General features: G+C 39.7%; 1 protein-coding gene across 1 annotated transcript in view; it reads left to right on the top strand.

Moving 5' to 3' along the window:
* LOC118309994 (copine-9-like) overlaps window positions 1-17,112 on the top strand; it is a 171,314-nt gene that overhangs the window by 133,066 nt on the left and 21,136 nt on the right. Inside the window, exons 11-15 of the mRNA XM_047332947.1 lie at window positions 3,103-3,144; window positions 14,739-14,814; window positions 15,123-15,176; window positions 15,360-15,421; window positions 16,108-16,154. Of these exons, the coding sequence (XP_047188903.1) occupies window positions 3,103-3,144; window positions 14,739-14,814; window positions 15,123-15,176; window positions 15,360-15,421; window positions 16,108-16,154 (281 nt within the window). The remainder of the gene's footprint in view (window positions 1-3,102; window positions 3,145-14,738; window positions 14,815-15,122; window positions 15,177-15,359; window positions 15,422-16,107; window positions 16,155-17,112) is intronic.

The following is a 17,112-nucleotide window of genomic DNA, read 5'->3' as shown; positions in this document are numbered from 1 at the left end:
AACATTTGTTAACTTTAGCAATATCAATGTACAATCAATACTACTTTTTATCAACAATGGTCTATTATAAGCTAAGTTACCAATCATATACCATATGATCCTCAAATGAAAAGACAACAACAAGCAAGAGTTGTGTGTGTGTGCCCGTGAAAAGGGGAGGGGGAACAAAATGGCGGACGTGACCGGGGACGTCACGTGGCGCCAGAGAAAGGTGGGTCGTGAGACCTCAAGTTAAACGGCGGCTACCTTCAAACATGTGACTCTAACAAAGGAGAGATTGGGGACAAAGTTAAATTTGGACCACAATCTCTCCAGCACCCACAAGTGTGTGAAAATGTTTGTAAGTAAAATAGCAAAGGGAAAGCGATCAAAGCAGCAGTAAAGCTACTGCAATGATGACTGAGGTCCAGCACCTGGTCTGTGTGACGCAGGGGCGCAGCGGCTCAGCCGTTCTGGTTTCTAGAGTAATCGTTGCGGTGGATGAAGTCTCAGTCAGAAGTGGTTACCTCCTTTGTAGGACAGAGGAACCCACCTGATCAAAGCGGGTTTCTTACCTGGAGTGCGAAGAGCTGTGGGCATCGCATTCTTTTATGGAGTCTGTGACGTCACGAGACCCCTCGCGGTGCTGTGCGGGTCTCTGCTCATGCGGGATGCGAGTTGGGCTGTGTCCAAATCACGCCCCCAGGTGGGAGACGCGGGGTCCAAGGGTCTTGGCTTCCGATTCTTTGTTCTGATTCTATCTTCAGAAGACCATGCGGCATTCAGGCTTCTCAGATGCAAGTGGGCCGAAGTTATCTGCACGGGGCTCATGCACAACATTTATAATAGTTATTTGTTCAAAATAGTGCTGTTCAGTGTTCACCAATGTACAACAATGTACTATGTATAGTCTGAAAAACAAAGAATGTGTTTATTAAAATGATTTACATAATGTGTTAAGAAATTACCAATGTATATGGGAACTGTCAAGAAAAGGTATAGTAAGTGTATTATTACGATGCCAAAAGTCTGGAGCCCTGCCCTCCCTGTACATTTACTGACAGCACACATGTTGCCTTATTCATGCATTTTTGGAGAATCCAAACACAATGTAAGGAATAGTGATTGCACTGGACTACTTTGACAAAATTTATCTTTTTAGTGAGAACCTCTGACTCCTTTATCATTTTTCTTTTACATATTGGGTAATTCTTACAACCCTTCCAAACAATGCACATCATCTCAGTTAAAGAAAGGATGTTTCTATTGCATTTATTCAGCCCCACAATATTGCATGGTAAATGTATAAAACTACTCCTAAAGAGCAATGTGTCACTTGCAGTATGTACTTACGTCCCAGGAATGCACAGATCCTGTGTGAAGCAGAAGAGGACAGACTCTGTGGTAGTCAGAATAATGCCAGCAGTCGGCAATGCTGTCAGTCTCCGGCCAGTGTTGGCGTTATTGAGACCACCATGGAGGCAATGCAGCAACAGTCACACAAATATCTGAATTACTCTATTTAAACTGGTGATTATCCATTGAGCAGTATTAAACTCAAATTCCTTCACTAATTTATCACCTTACTCTACACTAAAATCCTGATTTTAATTGTGGGCTTCGTAGAAGCTAGAGCAGCTAAAGTTGTCTCAAATGTTCACACTGGCTACACATTGTTGTTTATTTTGACTCAGTGCAATACACATTTTGTGCTTGACAGGCACTACTTTCTGCTATTTGACTAATACTGGCTAAAAACTACAGTGTCCCAATGTTGTAGGAATTTTGCTAAGCTTTTTCTTAACCTGGAACAATATATTTTTGATCCAGTTTTAAAGATTTACATTATTAGTAGGAACCAATGGGCTTAGTGTAGAAGACCATAGAGAGAATAGGGAAGTCAGAAAATTCTAAGAAATGGTTTTAAATTATTTAATAGTATTCAATGACAATGTAATTACATCAGGGTTCAGGGGAGATAGAGAAAGTTTGTAGGGTTTCTGCTGCCCTGATGTCAATAGGGAGCTGTTCCACCATTGAGGAACCAGGAAAGCAACCAGACAACATTTTGTTGGCTGGGGTGGCTGCCCACCCCTCGCAGTGAGGGAGTAGCAAGCCGTTTGGCAGTAGCAGGGTGGACTGGATGGTGTGGGTGTAAGGTTTGACCATGTTCTAGAATAAAGAATAGTCAATGCTTTAAAATGACTTATGAAATGCACAAAAAAAAAACGGTCTTTCCTGGCTTTTGAAACTGCCAAACAACAAAAAGGCATCAGCTGTCTGTCATTGCCTTTAAGGCCATGAACCTGATTGCTGGATAAGTGGTGATGTATCTGCTGACCTTTCTAGTTCAAAACTGCATTCATGTCTTCTGCCATAAGTAACTCAATCAAAGTCTTAAAGTGTAGATCGGTATAAATGCAATTTTTGTACCATATATTGAAGTGAAGTTAGTACAGTGTGTATTATTAGTTAGCATGTGCTATCATCTGATTTGTTATTGTTAGTCTACTAAATATTCACAGGCAAATCCCTCTTTAACAGAATAATTACTCATTTGTACTGTATATAGAGCCATGGCTAGTGAAGAGACCACTGTTTTATTTCTTTTTGTCTGTTCAGCCATTTTCAAAAATAGCTATGGAAGCATTTCACATATGCATCTGAGTGTCCATTGTGTAACTACCTTAATTGATTGGTTAAGCAGAGCCCCCCTAGTCTCCACACAGTGGTTTCTCCTGTACACAAGAACATGTGTTTCTGTGTAACGTGAAGCTCCAAAACTTGTTGGGGTGAATTAGAAAGGAAATGAAGCACTTCTCACGTAGGATCCTTTGCACACCGGATATTGCCTTCCATCACTGGCTTAGATGAGAACTTTAGTCATCGTAAACATACAGGGTTTTTGCCAGCATTATGGATTTGCCTGAGCAGGATCATGACTATTTCAATTTTGTTTCTTCATGTTGATTTTAAAAATACATAGATTTAAAGACCAAGGTTTACATTCAGATTTTACGGTCTCTTTGTAATCTCTCTCTTGTTCTCTCCCTTACTGTCTCTCATGTCTTTGAATCTCACCTGTCCGTCTCATCTTGGCTCCCACACCTCACCTCCCTTCAGGACGGTGAAGGTGGACGTTTACGACTGGGACCGAGACGGGAGGTAAGAGCTCTCTCTCTCGCTTCCTTTTTTTTCTTCCCTTTTCTCGTTTTCAGCTTAACATAGAATCGCTCAAAATGTCATGTCTTGCTCTGTCTAAACCCACCTGCTCCATCCGCCTAGCACACACTGAGTGATGAAGCCTACAACTTGCAGGTGAACGGTCAGGATTTATGAGTGCTGACTATAGCGCTTACAGAGGCTTGTCTTTCACTGAAAGATTTGTGGGCTTAATTGGAATTTCATGTGGGTTTTTTAAGACTGTCTGGCCATGTCTTACTTTTCTTGTAGTGTTTTTATAAATCCCTGATCTCGCTTTCCTGAAACCCATTCCTACAAATCTGCAAGAATTAAGGAAAGAAAAGGTAAAGGTTTGCCTCGAGCACAGTGTATCAGTCTCAGGTTCAAGTTACTTTATTAGTACCCAGAGGTAGATTTTGTTTGTAGTAGAGTCCTCATACACACATATGGGAAAAAAACTAAGAGGTACATATCACACATCATTCAACTTATGACAGTGGAAATTAAGAAGAAATGGCAAAAAATTAAATTAAATTTAAAAAGCTCTTACCGTTCCAGATTATACTTAAATATTGATGTGAACTAAATACTAATAGTAAAAGTAAAGTAAAACAAAATTAATCAGTAAAAAATTGTTTAGGTTAGGAAAACATACATAAAGGTTAAGATATAATAAATAAATACATACATAAAAGCAACACTAAATGAACACCTGAACACCTGTGCAATGTATAGCTATGACTTATTCCTCAGTGTAATGGCTGAAGGGACAAAATTGTTTTTGTTTCTTTTTGTTCTACACCTACGGATTGTAAACCTACCCCCAGAGGGGAAATTCTGAAACTCTGTGTGCAATGGATGGGAACTGTCATTTAAAATTGAACCAGTTATGCGCTGTAACTGTTTTGTGCATACTGGGTGAGGGTCAAATGAATGCTCCGTTTTCCTTAATATTTCAGACCTCACCAATTTTTCAAATGCTTTCAATACAATTGATGTGAGTGCCACTGGTCTAAAATCATTAAGGGTTTTGGGGGTGTTGGATTTGGGAACAGGGACAACCACAGCGTCCTTCCAGACCTCAGGTACTAGTTGTGCCTCTAAAGATTTGTTAAAAATGTAATGGAAAAGAGGACTCAATTGCTTTGCACAGGTTTTAAGTATGCTCCCACAGATGTTGTCTGGACCATGGCTTTTGTTAACTCTTATGGAGAGGAAGGCTTTGTGCACTTCTTTTTGTCTTATGTTAAAGTGTTGAACGTCTATGAGCTGGTTACTCAAATTGTAGATCTCGTTGTTAAAATAAAAGGTATTAAAACAATTGTAAAATTGGTTAAGAGCACTGGCCAGCTCGGTGTCTGAGCTGAAGCCATCCAGGGTGACTGGACTGCTGCTCTTTAGATTCTGGAAGCCTGCTCTGGTTTTCATACTGTCCCAGGCTGATCCAAGGTTGTTTGTTGCCATCTTGGTCTCCAGTTTATTTTTATAGTCTTGTTTTGCTTTGAGAATTTCTACTTTTAGATCCTTTTTTGCTATTTGCAGTTCAGCGTTGTCACCCTGTTTAAAGCATGACTTTTATTCCTGTAAGCTATCCTTAACAGTTTTAGTTATCCATGGTTTGTTGTTAGGATAGATTTTCACCCGTTTGCATGGAATAATCATGTCTCTACAAACATTTCCCAGTCTGTGCAGTCAAAGCAGTCTTGTAAGCATAGTACAGATTCATCAGTCCAGTATTTATCTACTCTAGTTTGGGCTTTCTGTCTTTTTAGGACAGTTTGGTAGGTTGGCAGCAAATGCACACAGTTATGGTCCGCTGAACCCAGCGGTGGTAATGGCAGTGATTTGTAAGCGTCCTTTATAGATCCATAGCAGAGGTCCAGGGTTTTATCCTGTCTGGTAGGACAGGAGACATACTGGTAAAGGTTTGTCAGTGTTTTCTTGAGACATACATGGTTAAAATCACCCAGTATGAAGTTTGGCGCCTAGGGTGAGAGCGATTGTATTTTCTGCATGGCATCAAAGATGGTGTTGGTAGCCGACGCAGCGTTCGCCCTTGGGTAAATGTAGACTGTTGTTACAAAAAGTTGTGGAAACTCACGGGGCAGGTAGAAATGTCGTAGCGATACTGATAAAAGTTCGACATCTGGTGTACAGATACGTTCTCTTACAGTCACAGAGGTGCAGTATCATTTGTTGAGATATAGACATACACGCCACCTTGAGATTTCCGCGTCACCTCTGCGTCTCGGTCAGTCGGTAAGGTGCCCTGAATCCATCAATTGACAAGTCAGTGTCCTGATCATTCTCTGTCAGCCAGGTCTCTGTGAAAGCCAGGACACAACAGTCCCTGAAGTCCTTAAGAAAGCTGACGTTTCCCTGGAACTCATCCATTTTGGATTGGGGACTGGACGTTCCCGAGGATCATGGAGGGTAGAGGAATACGAGAAAGCTGCTGTTTTTGGGAGCGTTGCCTGACGCCTCCACGCTTGCCTCACTTCCTCTTCGTTGCCGCTGTTTTCCCCCCTGGGTCTTTTAGGATACAATCTGGCAGTTGTGGTGTGATGTCCGTCACGCACGTTCTCCCACAGTTCAGTTGCAGCAGTGTAGTTCTGGTGTACTGTAGCCTTCCATGCCTAACAGCTCCGTTGACAGAGTCGGATATAATTAATCCATAAAAGAGCACCCAGAGGTTATAATGTCCATTGTAGATAAGCGCATACATAAACGTCGCTATTAAAATGGCTAAATGAAACGGAGTGGACCCGTGAGAACTTTGCTGAATAAATAAGAAAGAAAACACAAACACGAGGGCTCTAAACTTCCACGCCAAACTTTTCACTCACTCTCACTGCCGGTCGCTGCGTACGTATGCGCTCCCGTTCATGCACACACGTGCACACATCATCACTGTCATGGGGCTGTAATTCTGTTCAGAGAGTTCTTTCACAGTTCACAGGCAAGGAATGTGTATTTATACGAATTACTGACAGGCTTCTGGCCTCAACTATTAAATTTTACAATTGTGACAAAAAGACAAAAGAGTGACGTTCTATCTATCCTACCAGATGATTCATTTACATGTTAACCAAGAGATAGAAAGAAGACTTTTACAATGTGGAGCTTAAAGCATTTCTGTCAGAAAGTGATAAGTTTGGCATTGCCAACGGTAATATTATTTTCGAGAATTAAGAAAAAATTTAAAAAAGAGTAGAGCTGCCAACAACACCCCATGGCATCTCAGCAGCACTGCACTGTGACAGCAGTAAAGAGGGAATGGGTTGTTCTAAAGCACAGCATGACGAACATTAGAGGTCAAAGGGAGGGCAATCTCTATGTTTTATTGTTTGTCCAAGGCACACCATACCCCCAAATTGAGACATTCTAGTCTTCTACCAAACCTCTCAAATTACGCAGCTTTTGTAAGAAAGCTGGTGGCATGGGGCGTCATTCGGGGGTTTCCTACCATGTTGTCATTAATTATGTCATTTAAGGGGGTTCTAACAAAATTGTTGTTGCTGTAGACTTAGGTTACCCAAATAGTTTTCCCAAAGGGCCAAATTATGTCAAGCATGCCAAGCCAAGGACCAAAATGTTCAGGGGTTAAACATGCACACGCACCTACACAGCTTTATATATCTTACTCGTATATCAAAACACAATGACAACAGCATTACAGCAAGTGGAAATTACAACAGGACTGAGTAGCAAAGATAACTGTCAACTTTTCTACGTAGGCCTGACATAAGTCTGCATCACAAGATTGTTAAACAGCATGTCCAAACAACTTTCCACATAAACAGTTATCGGCAGCACCTCTACAACCACCTCAAGAAGACACACACGCACTCATACAGACAGAGAGAACGAGTTCTTCACTTTTAAAATGTGAGATTAAATACCACAATATCACACCAGCACATTATATATATATATATATATATATATATATATATATATAAAATTGAATTATTGATTTCAATCTGACCAATGAAAGATGCGTTAGTGGGCCGGCGCGAGCCAAATATTTGCCTCTATTCAGCCATCTGGGGTTCGCTGCTGTAGAATATCATAATTATTTTTTCTCAGGGGCCGTCTCTCAGCTCGGGGTCCGAGGCAATTGCCTGCTTTGCCTACCCTGTAGCGATGCCCATGAAAATGTAAACCACAGGAGAGACAGTGGATGCTAACCCTGACCTCGCATGTAATCTGTAAATTTTAATCACCCACCGTCCACCCATTCCAGGTTTGTTTACTACCATTAATACATGTAGCACTTTATTCATTTAAAGCTAAGTGTTGACAAAGTAATATTTAGCCACCATAACATTATTGGAAAAACTGTTTAATGCTATATGAACATTATTTCTATGAGACAGGGTTGATTGGTTATTATATGACCATTTAGGACAACAGTTAATTTACATATTAATGTGTAAATGTCTTTAGCCTAAAATTTAGTGCACATATGGATCTATACTCTAAAACTCTGTTTGAGTAGTGGTCAGTTTTTTGGAGTTATCAGAGAGAGAACTTCCCATCAACTGCTGAAAAGTTGAAGTGGCTGTGGTAAAATATGCATACTGTTACTGTATGGTGAACAGAACATTCATGTTTACATTAATTGTGTTGTATATACAGTGTATCTAAATTTGAATAATTTTGAATCAATTTATTAACCATTTCCATATTTAACTCCGAATTTATTATTATTATTAATATTAGTATTATTAGGTCAAAAAGGTTTTTACTGTGGTGAAGAAAGGTAAATGACAGGTCTAAATCATTCTTGTCAAAAAGAGCATTAATAAATGTCACAATCTGCTTAATCAATTATGCTTAATTTCTTTTTTAGTTTCCTGTCAATTTCTTTACCTAAATGTCCCTAGTGTTAATCTTTCCTACCCCCCTTATTGTATTTTTCTCCTCCCCCATTGTTGTATATTTTCCTCCTCCCCCGTTGGGAGATGGACTATTTGTTTGCGCCTCGAGGATTCTCCTCCAAATACCAGTATAACACAGTGTCATGCACAGCTTCAGGTGGTGATATATTGAGATGCAGAGATGCTCTTGCAGGGAGTTGATATTTACCAGTCCGATTATGCTGGAGGGGAGTTTTTCCTGCACGGATGAAAAATAATGTGTTGAACTCATGAATACCTTTCTCTTAGTGGTCCTATCAAGAGGAGAAGATTTAACTGGCTTTAATTCTGGCACAGGTCAAATGATGCAGTTACCATTCAATGGCAAAGTTATTTAGTACATTAAACAAATATTACAGACTCAAGTTGAGAAGGAAGAGCAGAAAGAGCATCCCACATTCTGGGCCACAACCGCAAACGCACCATCACATATTGTGTTTAGTCGAGCGTGAGGGACAACCAGTAAGCCCTGAGGAGAAGGTGGTGGTGGATGGGTCGACAAAACATGGGACTGTCACACAGGAGACTGCTATGTTTCTCTTTGTTTGTTGTCCATGTATAACTGATAGTAGACATTATCCATGACCAATCCACAACCTTAACTGCATGTTTATCATTGTAACCATGATAACAAAAGTCGCCCAATCATATATGTTTATAATAGTTTAGGTCAGATTGTTAGTAAAGCTTGAATTTTTCATGCCACTTGACAATGCTGACACTTTATTGTTGACATCTGTGTGGACAGGCACTACAAATAATTCATAGTACTATGTCATTTACTACGGTGATAGAGGCAGTGAAATTGTTTGGGGACAGAGGTCCTTAACTTACTTCAGCTGTGATGTATGTGAGCACTCTTATATTACTGTGACTTCATTTTATTCAGTGTTATTATGCTTGACAGAATGGGGCTGATTAAAAATGAAGTGTCTTGTTTGAATGTCCTTCTGGCATTTAATATGTAATCTTTGCACCACAACACCTCTGCATGGGCAAATCAAAGACACACTTGCATTTCATGCAGGACTATCCATGACAACATTTTGGACACAAGCTGTTTTTCTTTGCTGTTACCTAAATGCTAATGTTTAACTCAGCTACAGGACATAAGCTTATCTAGAGTAAGCTTATTGTAGCTTTGTTTGCCCAAGCGACAGAAGCAAAAAAAAATTAAAGGCAGTGTCTTGTGTGGAATTCTATTCATTATTAATGGGATGTGCATATTAAAGGCAGTGCAGTTGACAGTGTATAATATGTCTGGACTAAATGGATGTTGTACTGCAAAATCAGATACTCTAGCGGAAATCTTATATGGTGTCTGTTAAGTATTAATTGAAATGTTCAGTATCACCATATTTAGGACTTACCAAATACATAAATGAACAACATATCCTCATTATTGTTTACAGAAAACGTAATCCAGTTGCGTTTCCTGCTAATATTTTTGCAGTTACAGTATAGTTGTATAGAAATGTAACTATTAGAAATATATTTCTTATAATATAAGGCCATATAGAAGTCATAGAAAAGAAAGCAAAGAAGAATCACTTCACTTCAGCATTGACTGCATTGCCGATTCTGCTGGATGTGTTATCTGAACCAGATGCCTTGTTAGGGGCCTTTTGGCAACCTTGGGTTTCACAATTGCAGCAGAAACGAGTCAAGTTGCTATAACAAAAGCATACATGATATAGTGATCAATGGTTGTGATTATTTGGGGGAACATCATGGTGAACTAAAAGGCATCAGTGTGGTTATAAGCATATTTCTATATCTATATTCAACAGGATTAGTTTTGGTGGCCATGGGAATAGGGGAAATAATAAATTGGTATGAGGGTTGCCCACAACAAAAAGGATAAAGAAGGAAATATGGTAGGGGTGGGAGGAATAATCAATTCTTAGATGTATCACGATTCTCTTTTGAACAATTATGTCTCAATGCAGAAAAATTTATAATTTGAATTTTACAACTCAAATTTGAACATTAAGACGCAACTTAACATCACCGAATTTCAGACTGTAGCGGACCACTTCAAATGTCCCTATCCGTTCCTCATGGCTGAACATCACGGGCGTAGAGGGCGTGAGGGTAATGTTTTTTACGTTGTAAGCTACATGTGAGCATGGCTTAAGAAGAGAGACCGACCGGAATGATTCGACCAGCAGCCACTGCATGAAAAGCTAGACTATGGTAGCGTTGCTTCTTTTTTCTTCCAAGTTGGCAATGAGACATGCGACCATTCCAGGCAGCAGTGTCTCTGCAGAAACAGACTCTTCTACTGCGCAGCGGTGGACGTAGCCTCCCCCTCCTCTTAACATTCAGCTTCCACCAGCTAAGCACCTTTGCTATGTAGGCTACAGCTAGACGTTTGTTTTTTTGTCTCAGGGAGTCTATGCTCATTGCCCATAACAGGAGGATTTTGTTTGAAGAGAAGTGTTTATTTATTTGTGGATAAAAACAGCTTTTAATGTTTTTTTGTTGCGACAGGCAAATTTTTTGTAGTTGTTTTTTTTGCTGTGAAATATATTGGCATGTATAACCTTCCAGTGGACCTTCCAGTGGACATATCTCATTGATTGATTACTATTAATAAAATATAATGGAAAGAAACTTTTTAAATTTTTTAAATACATTTTATTTTCATTAAATATATTATTATTTGTCTTTTTCGTAAGTATATTAATGGTGGTGATCATCATTCATATCCAGACTAACATTGTGTTTATGATTAAATTCTTAAATGCAGCAAAAAATTGTTTACAAAAGCACAAATTTCTTTAAGATCTATCCTCCTACGTTAGAATTTGCTTACTTAGGTATCTTCTGAGGAAAAGAAAAAACAAACGCCTCCCCCACATTACATGGCCTCAAACATCAAGCCTCTTGATCCACAGGAAACACTGACCTTATTCCTCATTCCTGTATAAAAGATTGTAGATGAAACTTAACGTGATTTGTGAAACCTAACTCTAACAAATCTGCCACCATTAGCCCAGTGCCAAAAAAGTCCCCTGTACAATGTCTAAATGACTATTGCCCTATTGCACTGACACCAATTGTAATGTGTCTAAGTGTTTTTAGAGGCTGGTCATTAAACACATCAGAGTTATTCTGTCCCCAATCATGGACCTCACCAATATACATATCAGGCCAACAAGATGATGCAGTATCCTCCACCCTGCATCTGGCACTCACTCACCTGAAAAAAGGACAGTTCAGACATCAGCTTAGCATTCAGACTTTAACACACCTCTCTGTAACTTAATATTGGACTTTCTCACTTCAGATTGCAGTCAGTCAGATAGGAGGAGTTCTTGGGGGTGCACATTGCTGATGACCTGAACTGGTCCATCAACCCCACAGCCCTCACCACGAAAGCCATGCAACACCTCTTCTTCTTGCAGAGTCTAGACTCCCCCACATCCTTCATGAAAACATTCTACAGAAGAACCAAGAATCTCCACCAGAACAACCTTCTTGACCCCCACCACTCAGGATTCAAGGCAGGGCACTCAACAGACTGCCCTCCTAGCTGTCACAGAGATACTCCACACAGCTTGCGCAGCCTCCCTCTCCTCTGTTGTCATCCTGCTCGACCTCTCAGCAGCTTTTGACACAGTGAACCACCAGATCCTCCTCTCTACCCTCCAACAACTGGGAGTCTCAGGCTCGGCACTCTCCCTGTTTGTATCCTAGCACAAGGGACGCACCTACAGGGTTACTTGGAGAGGAACGATGTCCAAACCCCGCAACCTCACCACTGGGGTCGCTCAAGGCTCTGTTCTGGGCCCCATCCTTTTCTGTTTGTACACCAGGGGTCTCATTTATAAAACTGTGCGTAGGATCCTTACTAAAAGTGTACGTGCGCCCAAAAGCCAAATATGGCGTATGCCGAAAAATATTCAGACTTGTAAAACCGTGCTTACGCACACCTGTGCGCAATTCTCCCTTTATAAATCACAGATCACCTACAAGTGTGCGTACGTGAATCAGCCTCATAGCCCGCCCTGTACACGCCCATTATAACCATAAATAGTCACAACCTACTGACTGCTAGCCAGTCAGTCTCTTCTTTTTCTGTGCGCAGCTTTGTGAATACTTTTACACATTGCAAAGTAAGAAAAAGCCCTGGCCCTAATAACATTGGTAGTCGTATGCTGTCCCACTGGGCTGAACAAATAGGCCCTACTTTTTATTACATTTTTAATGTCATTCTGTCAGCAAAAGGTTCCCAACTTATGGCGACTATCTACAATAGTTCCCTTTGCAAAAAATATCCATCCCAAGACTCTGAATGACTACAGGCCTGTAGCATTAACCTCACTGGTAATGATGTCCTTTGAAAAGCTGATCAAAAAAGAACTCCTCGACAGGACAGAGCATCTTCTCGACCCATAACAGTTTGCATATCGATTTAACAGGGGTTTCCAAGATGCAACCATAACTCTGCTAAACTTCATTTATAAGCACCTACAAGGTTATACGACCCATGCCAGACTGTTGTTCATGGACTTCTTATCAGCTTTGAAAACCATAAAGCCTCACCTGCTGGTGTAGAAGCTTGTCTGACGTTTTGGACTGGACACTAACATAATAGACTGGATCTGAGACTGAATGGATATTTCTCCAGACTGAGCTCTCCTCAGGGCTGTGTAGTTTCTCCTCTGCTATACAGCCTATACACTGAGGACTGCCGAAATGAGTTTGTCATCTGTCATAAAAATGAAGTTGATGACACAATTATACTGAAATTGTAGAAGGATGAGGAAACGTCACATGGTCCTGTCATATTGTTGGTGTCATGGAGCCTTCTTGGAATTGAATGTGACACACAAAGGATATGTGCGTTGATTTTAGACAGCAGGACTCCAACCCTGTTATAACCGCAATAACTGGTCACGGTAAAGATATTGTTTTACAAGTATTTGGGCACTATAATTGATTACAAGCTATGCTTTGACTGTAACACCAACATACTGTGTAAATAAGGCCAGCAGCACCTTTTTTATATGAGGAAGCTGGCTAAGGTTTGATAGGTCTCTGATGACTCTTTTATAGATGTTTTATTGAGTCAATTTTTACCTTATCCTCTATATGCTGGTGTGGTGTAATTAATCTTAAACAGAAAAATGCACTGACATGGGTGATTAAGGTCTGTAGCAGCATCACAGGTACTCAACAGAAAAGTCTGACGCGGACCAAATTACTCACCATTTTTCTCAACATGAAGCAATATAGCCATACAGCATATTCACAGAACAGTTAGTAACTTGACTACACCTCAATATCAACCATTTACACAAATATGAAACAATTAAAACAACAAGCAAAAGAAATCAGAATATCGCATACAACATGAATGTTGTACATGTTCGATATGTCCACATATGACAGTCGTGATATTCCAAGCTAACAACATAAGCTATGTGTTAATTGAAAGCTCAGAGTTTACTGATTCCAATATTGTGTTTATTAAAACTTTCCGACCAACTGTCATTGAATAAGCAGCCGAAGAAGAGCAAGGTAGCTGCTGCTACCAACATGCTAACAACACAAGCTACATATCATTCTAAAACCCAGCCTCTGCAGATTCCAACGCTATCCTTCCTCTAACTCTCAGGAAAACATTCCGCTTACGAGCCACTGACCAATGTTCGTATCAACACAGCAACATACATAAACTATGTCTTACCGTCGAAGTATTTTCAGGAAAAGTTGTGTTTTGATCCATAAATCTGATTCCGATAGCAAGCACAAAGATGGCTCGTCATTTCAAGATATTAATCTGCCTGGTCCGTCCTTCCCTCGACAGGCGGAATTTGCATGGGAAATGGCGTCGGGGAAAAAGAGCTTCACAGTAAATTCACCCCATCACAGATAGTGAATGGTGTCCTTGGGAAGGATTTTGAAAATGTTTGTCGATTTTCCTGGCTCTGACGGTTCTATAGACGTGTGTGCTGCTGACTTACACGCCTTTTTACTTTACCTTGAGTCTGTTTGAAGGTCTGGCGACATAACGTCGCACTACAAAGATTGTTTATGGAGAGAAATATGTTCATCCGTCTTTGTTAAAACAGTTCTATTAGATGTAATACACAGAGACATGTAGGGGAAATTAAATGAGTTTTGCAGTGAGAAACCTCACATGGAACAGCTGTGCCAAGTTGTGCCAAGTTAGAGAGTCTGTCTGACCATGTCCCTACTAAAGCCTGTAACTTTGCCCTGATTCTCTTTATCGGCATGACATTTTGCACAGATTATGTTCAGAAGTTGCTCTGCATCTGATGGATGGGAGAACAAGCAGCTGTTACTAATCATATGCTAACATACCAGCCACATCACCATTTTTAAGATAATCACATGTTAATGCTGTGTTTTCAGCTTTTCACATTGCCCCCGAGTAGCCAATAAATAGTTAACACAGGTTTAATATTCTTTTAAACATATTGCAAGGTCAGTTTTTCTTAATGTGTGATTAAAAGATCCTATTTTTTTGTACAAAGTGAGTGCACAGGGATTTTTTCCATACCCTATACATGTGTCTACAAAGTAAAACTGTAAGATGCTGTTAACTGATAATATTATGTCAGAGCAGATGTAGAATTGTGCTGCAGATGTAGAGACTTTCTTTCTGCATCTTTCTTTCAGTCATGACTTTATCGGCGAGTTCACCACAAGCTACAGAGAACTATCCAGAGGACAAAGCCAGTTCAATGTCTATGAGGTAAAATAAAGGTGTTTCAAAGAATAGGTTGAACATCTTCATCAGCAAATAATTGAAAAGGAATCACATATTTTGGATTTTCTCCAAAACTCTGTTTTCCTTAATATAAGGATTGGATAAAAAATGTTTTGGGAACTTGAAACAATACTAATTTTTTTTTATAATTAATTTGAGTACTACTCTGTGCTATGATAACATCTTATCTACATCCACCAACAGGAATGCAATTAGACACTGAATGACTTAACATTTCTGCTCAGAAATATTCATTGAAAAATAATTTCTTGTTTCCTGTAATGTGGCCAAAGGTTTTGAATCCCAAAAAGAAAGGCAAGAAGAAGAAATACGTCAATTCAGGGACGGTAAGAACTGTTTGAGTGTGTTTTCATCAGCAGCTGTCGCATCTTTTATGGACATGACTCAGCAGCAGTAACATATCAGAGCAGTAAATAGATGTTGTTTGCCATGAGCCTCCTCCATCTCTGCCTTGTCTCCACTGTCTCTCCTTCACTTTACATTTCCCTCTCCCTCTTTCTGTCTTCAAGGTGACCTTGCTGTCTTTCAAAGTGGAGTCAGAATACACATTTGTTGACTTCATCAGAGGAGGGTAAGAGCTCAGTCTCTTAATATTTTATTAGTGCAGAGTGGGATCTTGAAATCACATTAAAGTTAATGCTTGCACAAGATGTAAACACAAATTATAGATGCCACGTGGTGAAATGCTGCTGCCAGACGGAGTGTGTCTGGGAAGCCATTAAATAACTATACCAGGGAAATTTCATGAAATGCTTGTCTATATCCTACAAATTACTATGCAATTTTGAATCTTTTCTTCTGTATGAATAATTTCCCACTTTTTTCTAAAGAATGCAGAAACCTAAAAAATGATCAAATCAGTCTGCCAGGCTTCTGGGTGTAAATGTTCTTTTCTATTTTTTGTATGAAAAAAAATCTTAAAATTGTTTTTCTCTCAGCTGTGTATAATATGTGTTGTCAAATTTGGAAAGAATACAATTCTGGCAGAAAGATGTGGTCATAAAATATTCAACTTTAAAGATGGTGTACAGCACAAAACTGATTGGAACAATTTAAAAACACTATTATCGGACTTGAGAAGCCCACATTTTATGCATCACAGTGCAGCCTTGTGTTTTTTTAAGTGACAGTATTGAGCTGTTGATGAGTTTTTCAGTTTAGCCTGAACAGTTGTAAATCGCCTCCCATCTGGAGATACTGGCACAGTCTTGACATCTCTGTTTTAAATTTATATTGATGCTTTCCCTCTCCCATCAGGACACAACTCAATTTCACAGTGGCCATAGACTTCACAGCATCCAACGGTAGGACTGCATTTATTCCTTGTGCATGCAGGAAATGTCCACACATGTTGTTCAGTTAAATGAAAAATCTGACAATCAGACACCTTCAGTGTCTAGGCTGAACATGCACAAGATTGGACATGCATTCATGACAATGACAGTGTCTGTGATTGTGTTTTACTTTGATTAGTAACTGCGTTCTTCTCTTTGGGTTGAGAACAGAACATATGATTGTCAGACAATCACTTGACGGTCTTACATCAGGGATATTGGTTGGACCCAAGGCCATTTTTTAAAAAGGTTGTTGCAAATTAACAGTGTTAAGCTGTAGCAAATTTCACAGGATAATGCTGAACTTTTGAGAAATAATTATTGTTTCAGCATATATAATATTTTCTTCCATTTCCTTCCTGGGTCCCCTAGTAATTAACATTTTTATACATCTTAACTGCAACAGCACACGCGAAACATTATCTCTGGCTGAATTATGTTCAAAGGAAGTGCATTTTTTGACAGAATGAAGCTCTACATTTACGAACAGCTGAGTCATTAGGAGGTGGTTGGGGTGGATAGTGGCCATACAAAATGATATGCCAGAGATGAGGGTTTGCATTGTCAGTCGTCTCTTTGGTTCAGGCAACAGATCAGCTTCGGTCAAAGTCAGGGGCAAGATTCTGCCTTTTGTGAATATATTGATGCTGTCACTGTAAGTGGATTGTACTGCAAGATCCAATATATTGATGGAAAACTAGAGTGCGACTCAGTAGACCACATACCTCTGCCAACAGACCCCTTTATTTCAATAAAGTCACACCAAATTGCAAAATCATAGACGTATAGACCCCTAAATATGCCAAAAATGTATCTCGCAATTTTAAAGACAGGTAAACCAAATTCCTTTTATCCAGATCCTCAAAAGATTCTTTTCTTGGCCCATGTCCCTTCCTTCCACCAAGTTTTGTGAAGGTTTTGTAGTTTT

This window comes from Scophthalmus maximus, chromosome 6 (genome assembly GCF_022379125.1).
Source record: "Scophthalmus maximus strain ysfricsl-2021 chromosome 6, ASM2237912v1, whole genome shotgun sequence".
Classification (NCBI taxonomy): domain Eukaryota; kingdom Metazoa; phylum Chordata; class Actinopteri; order Pleuronectiformes; family Scophthalmidae; genus Scophthalmus; species Scophthalmus maximus.
The sequence above is the reverse complement of the archived record's forward strand: the minus strand, read 5'-3'. Positions and strand labels throughout refer to the sequence as shown.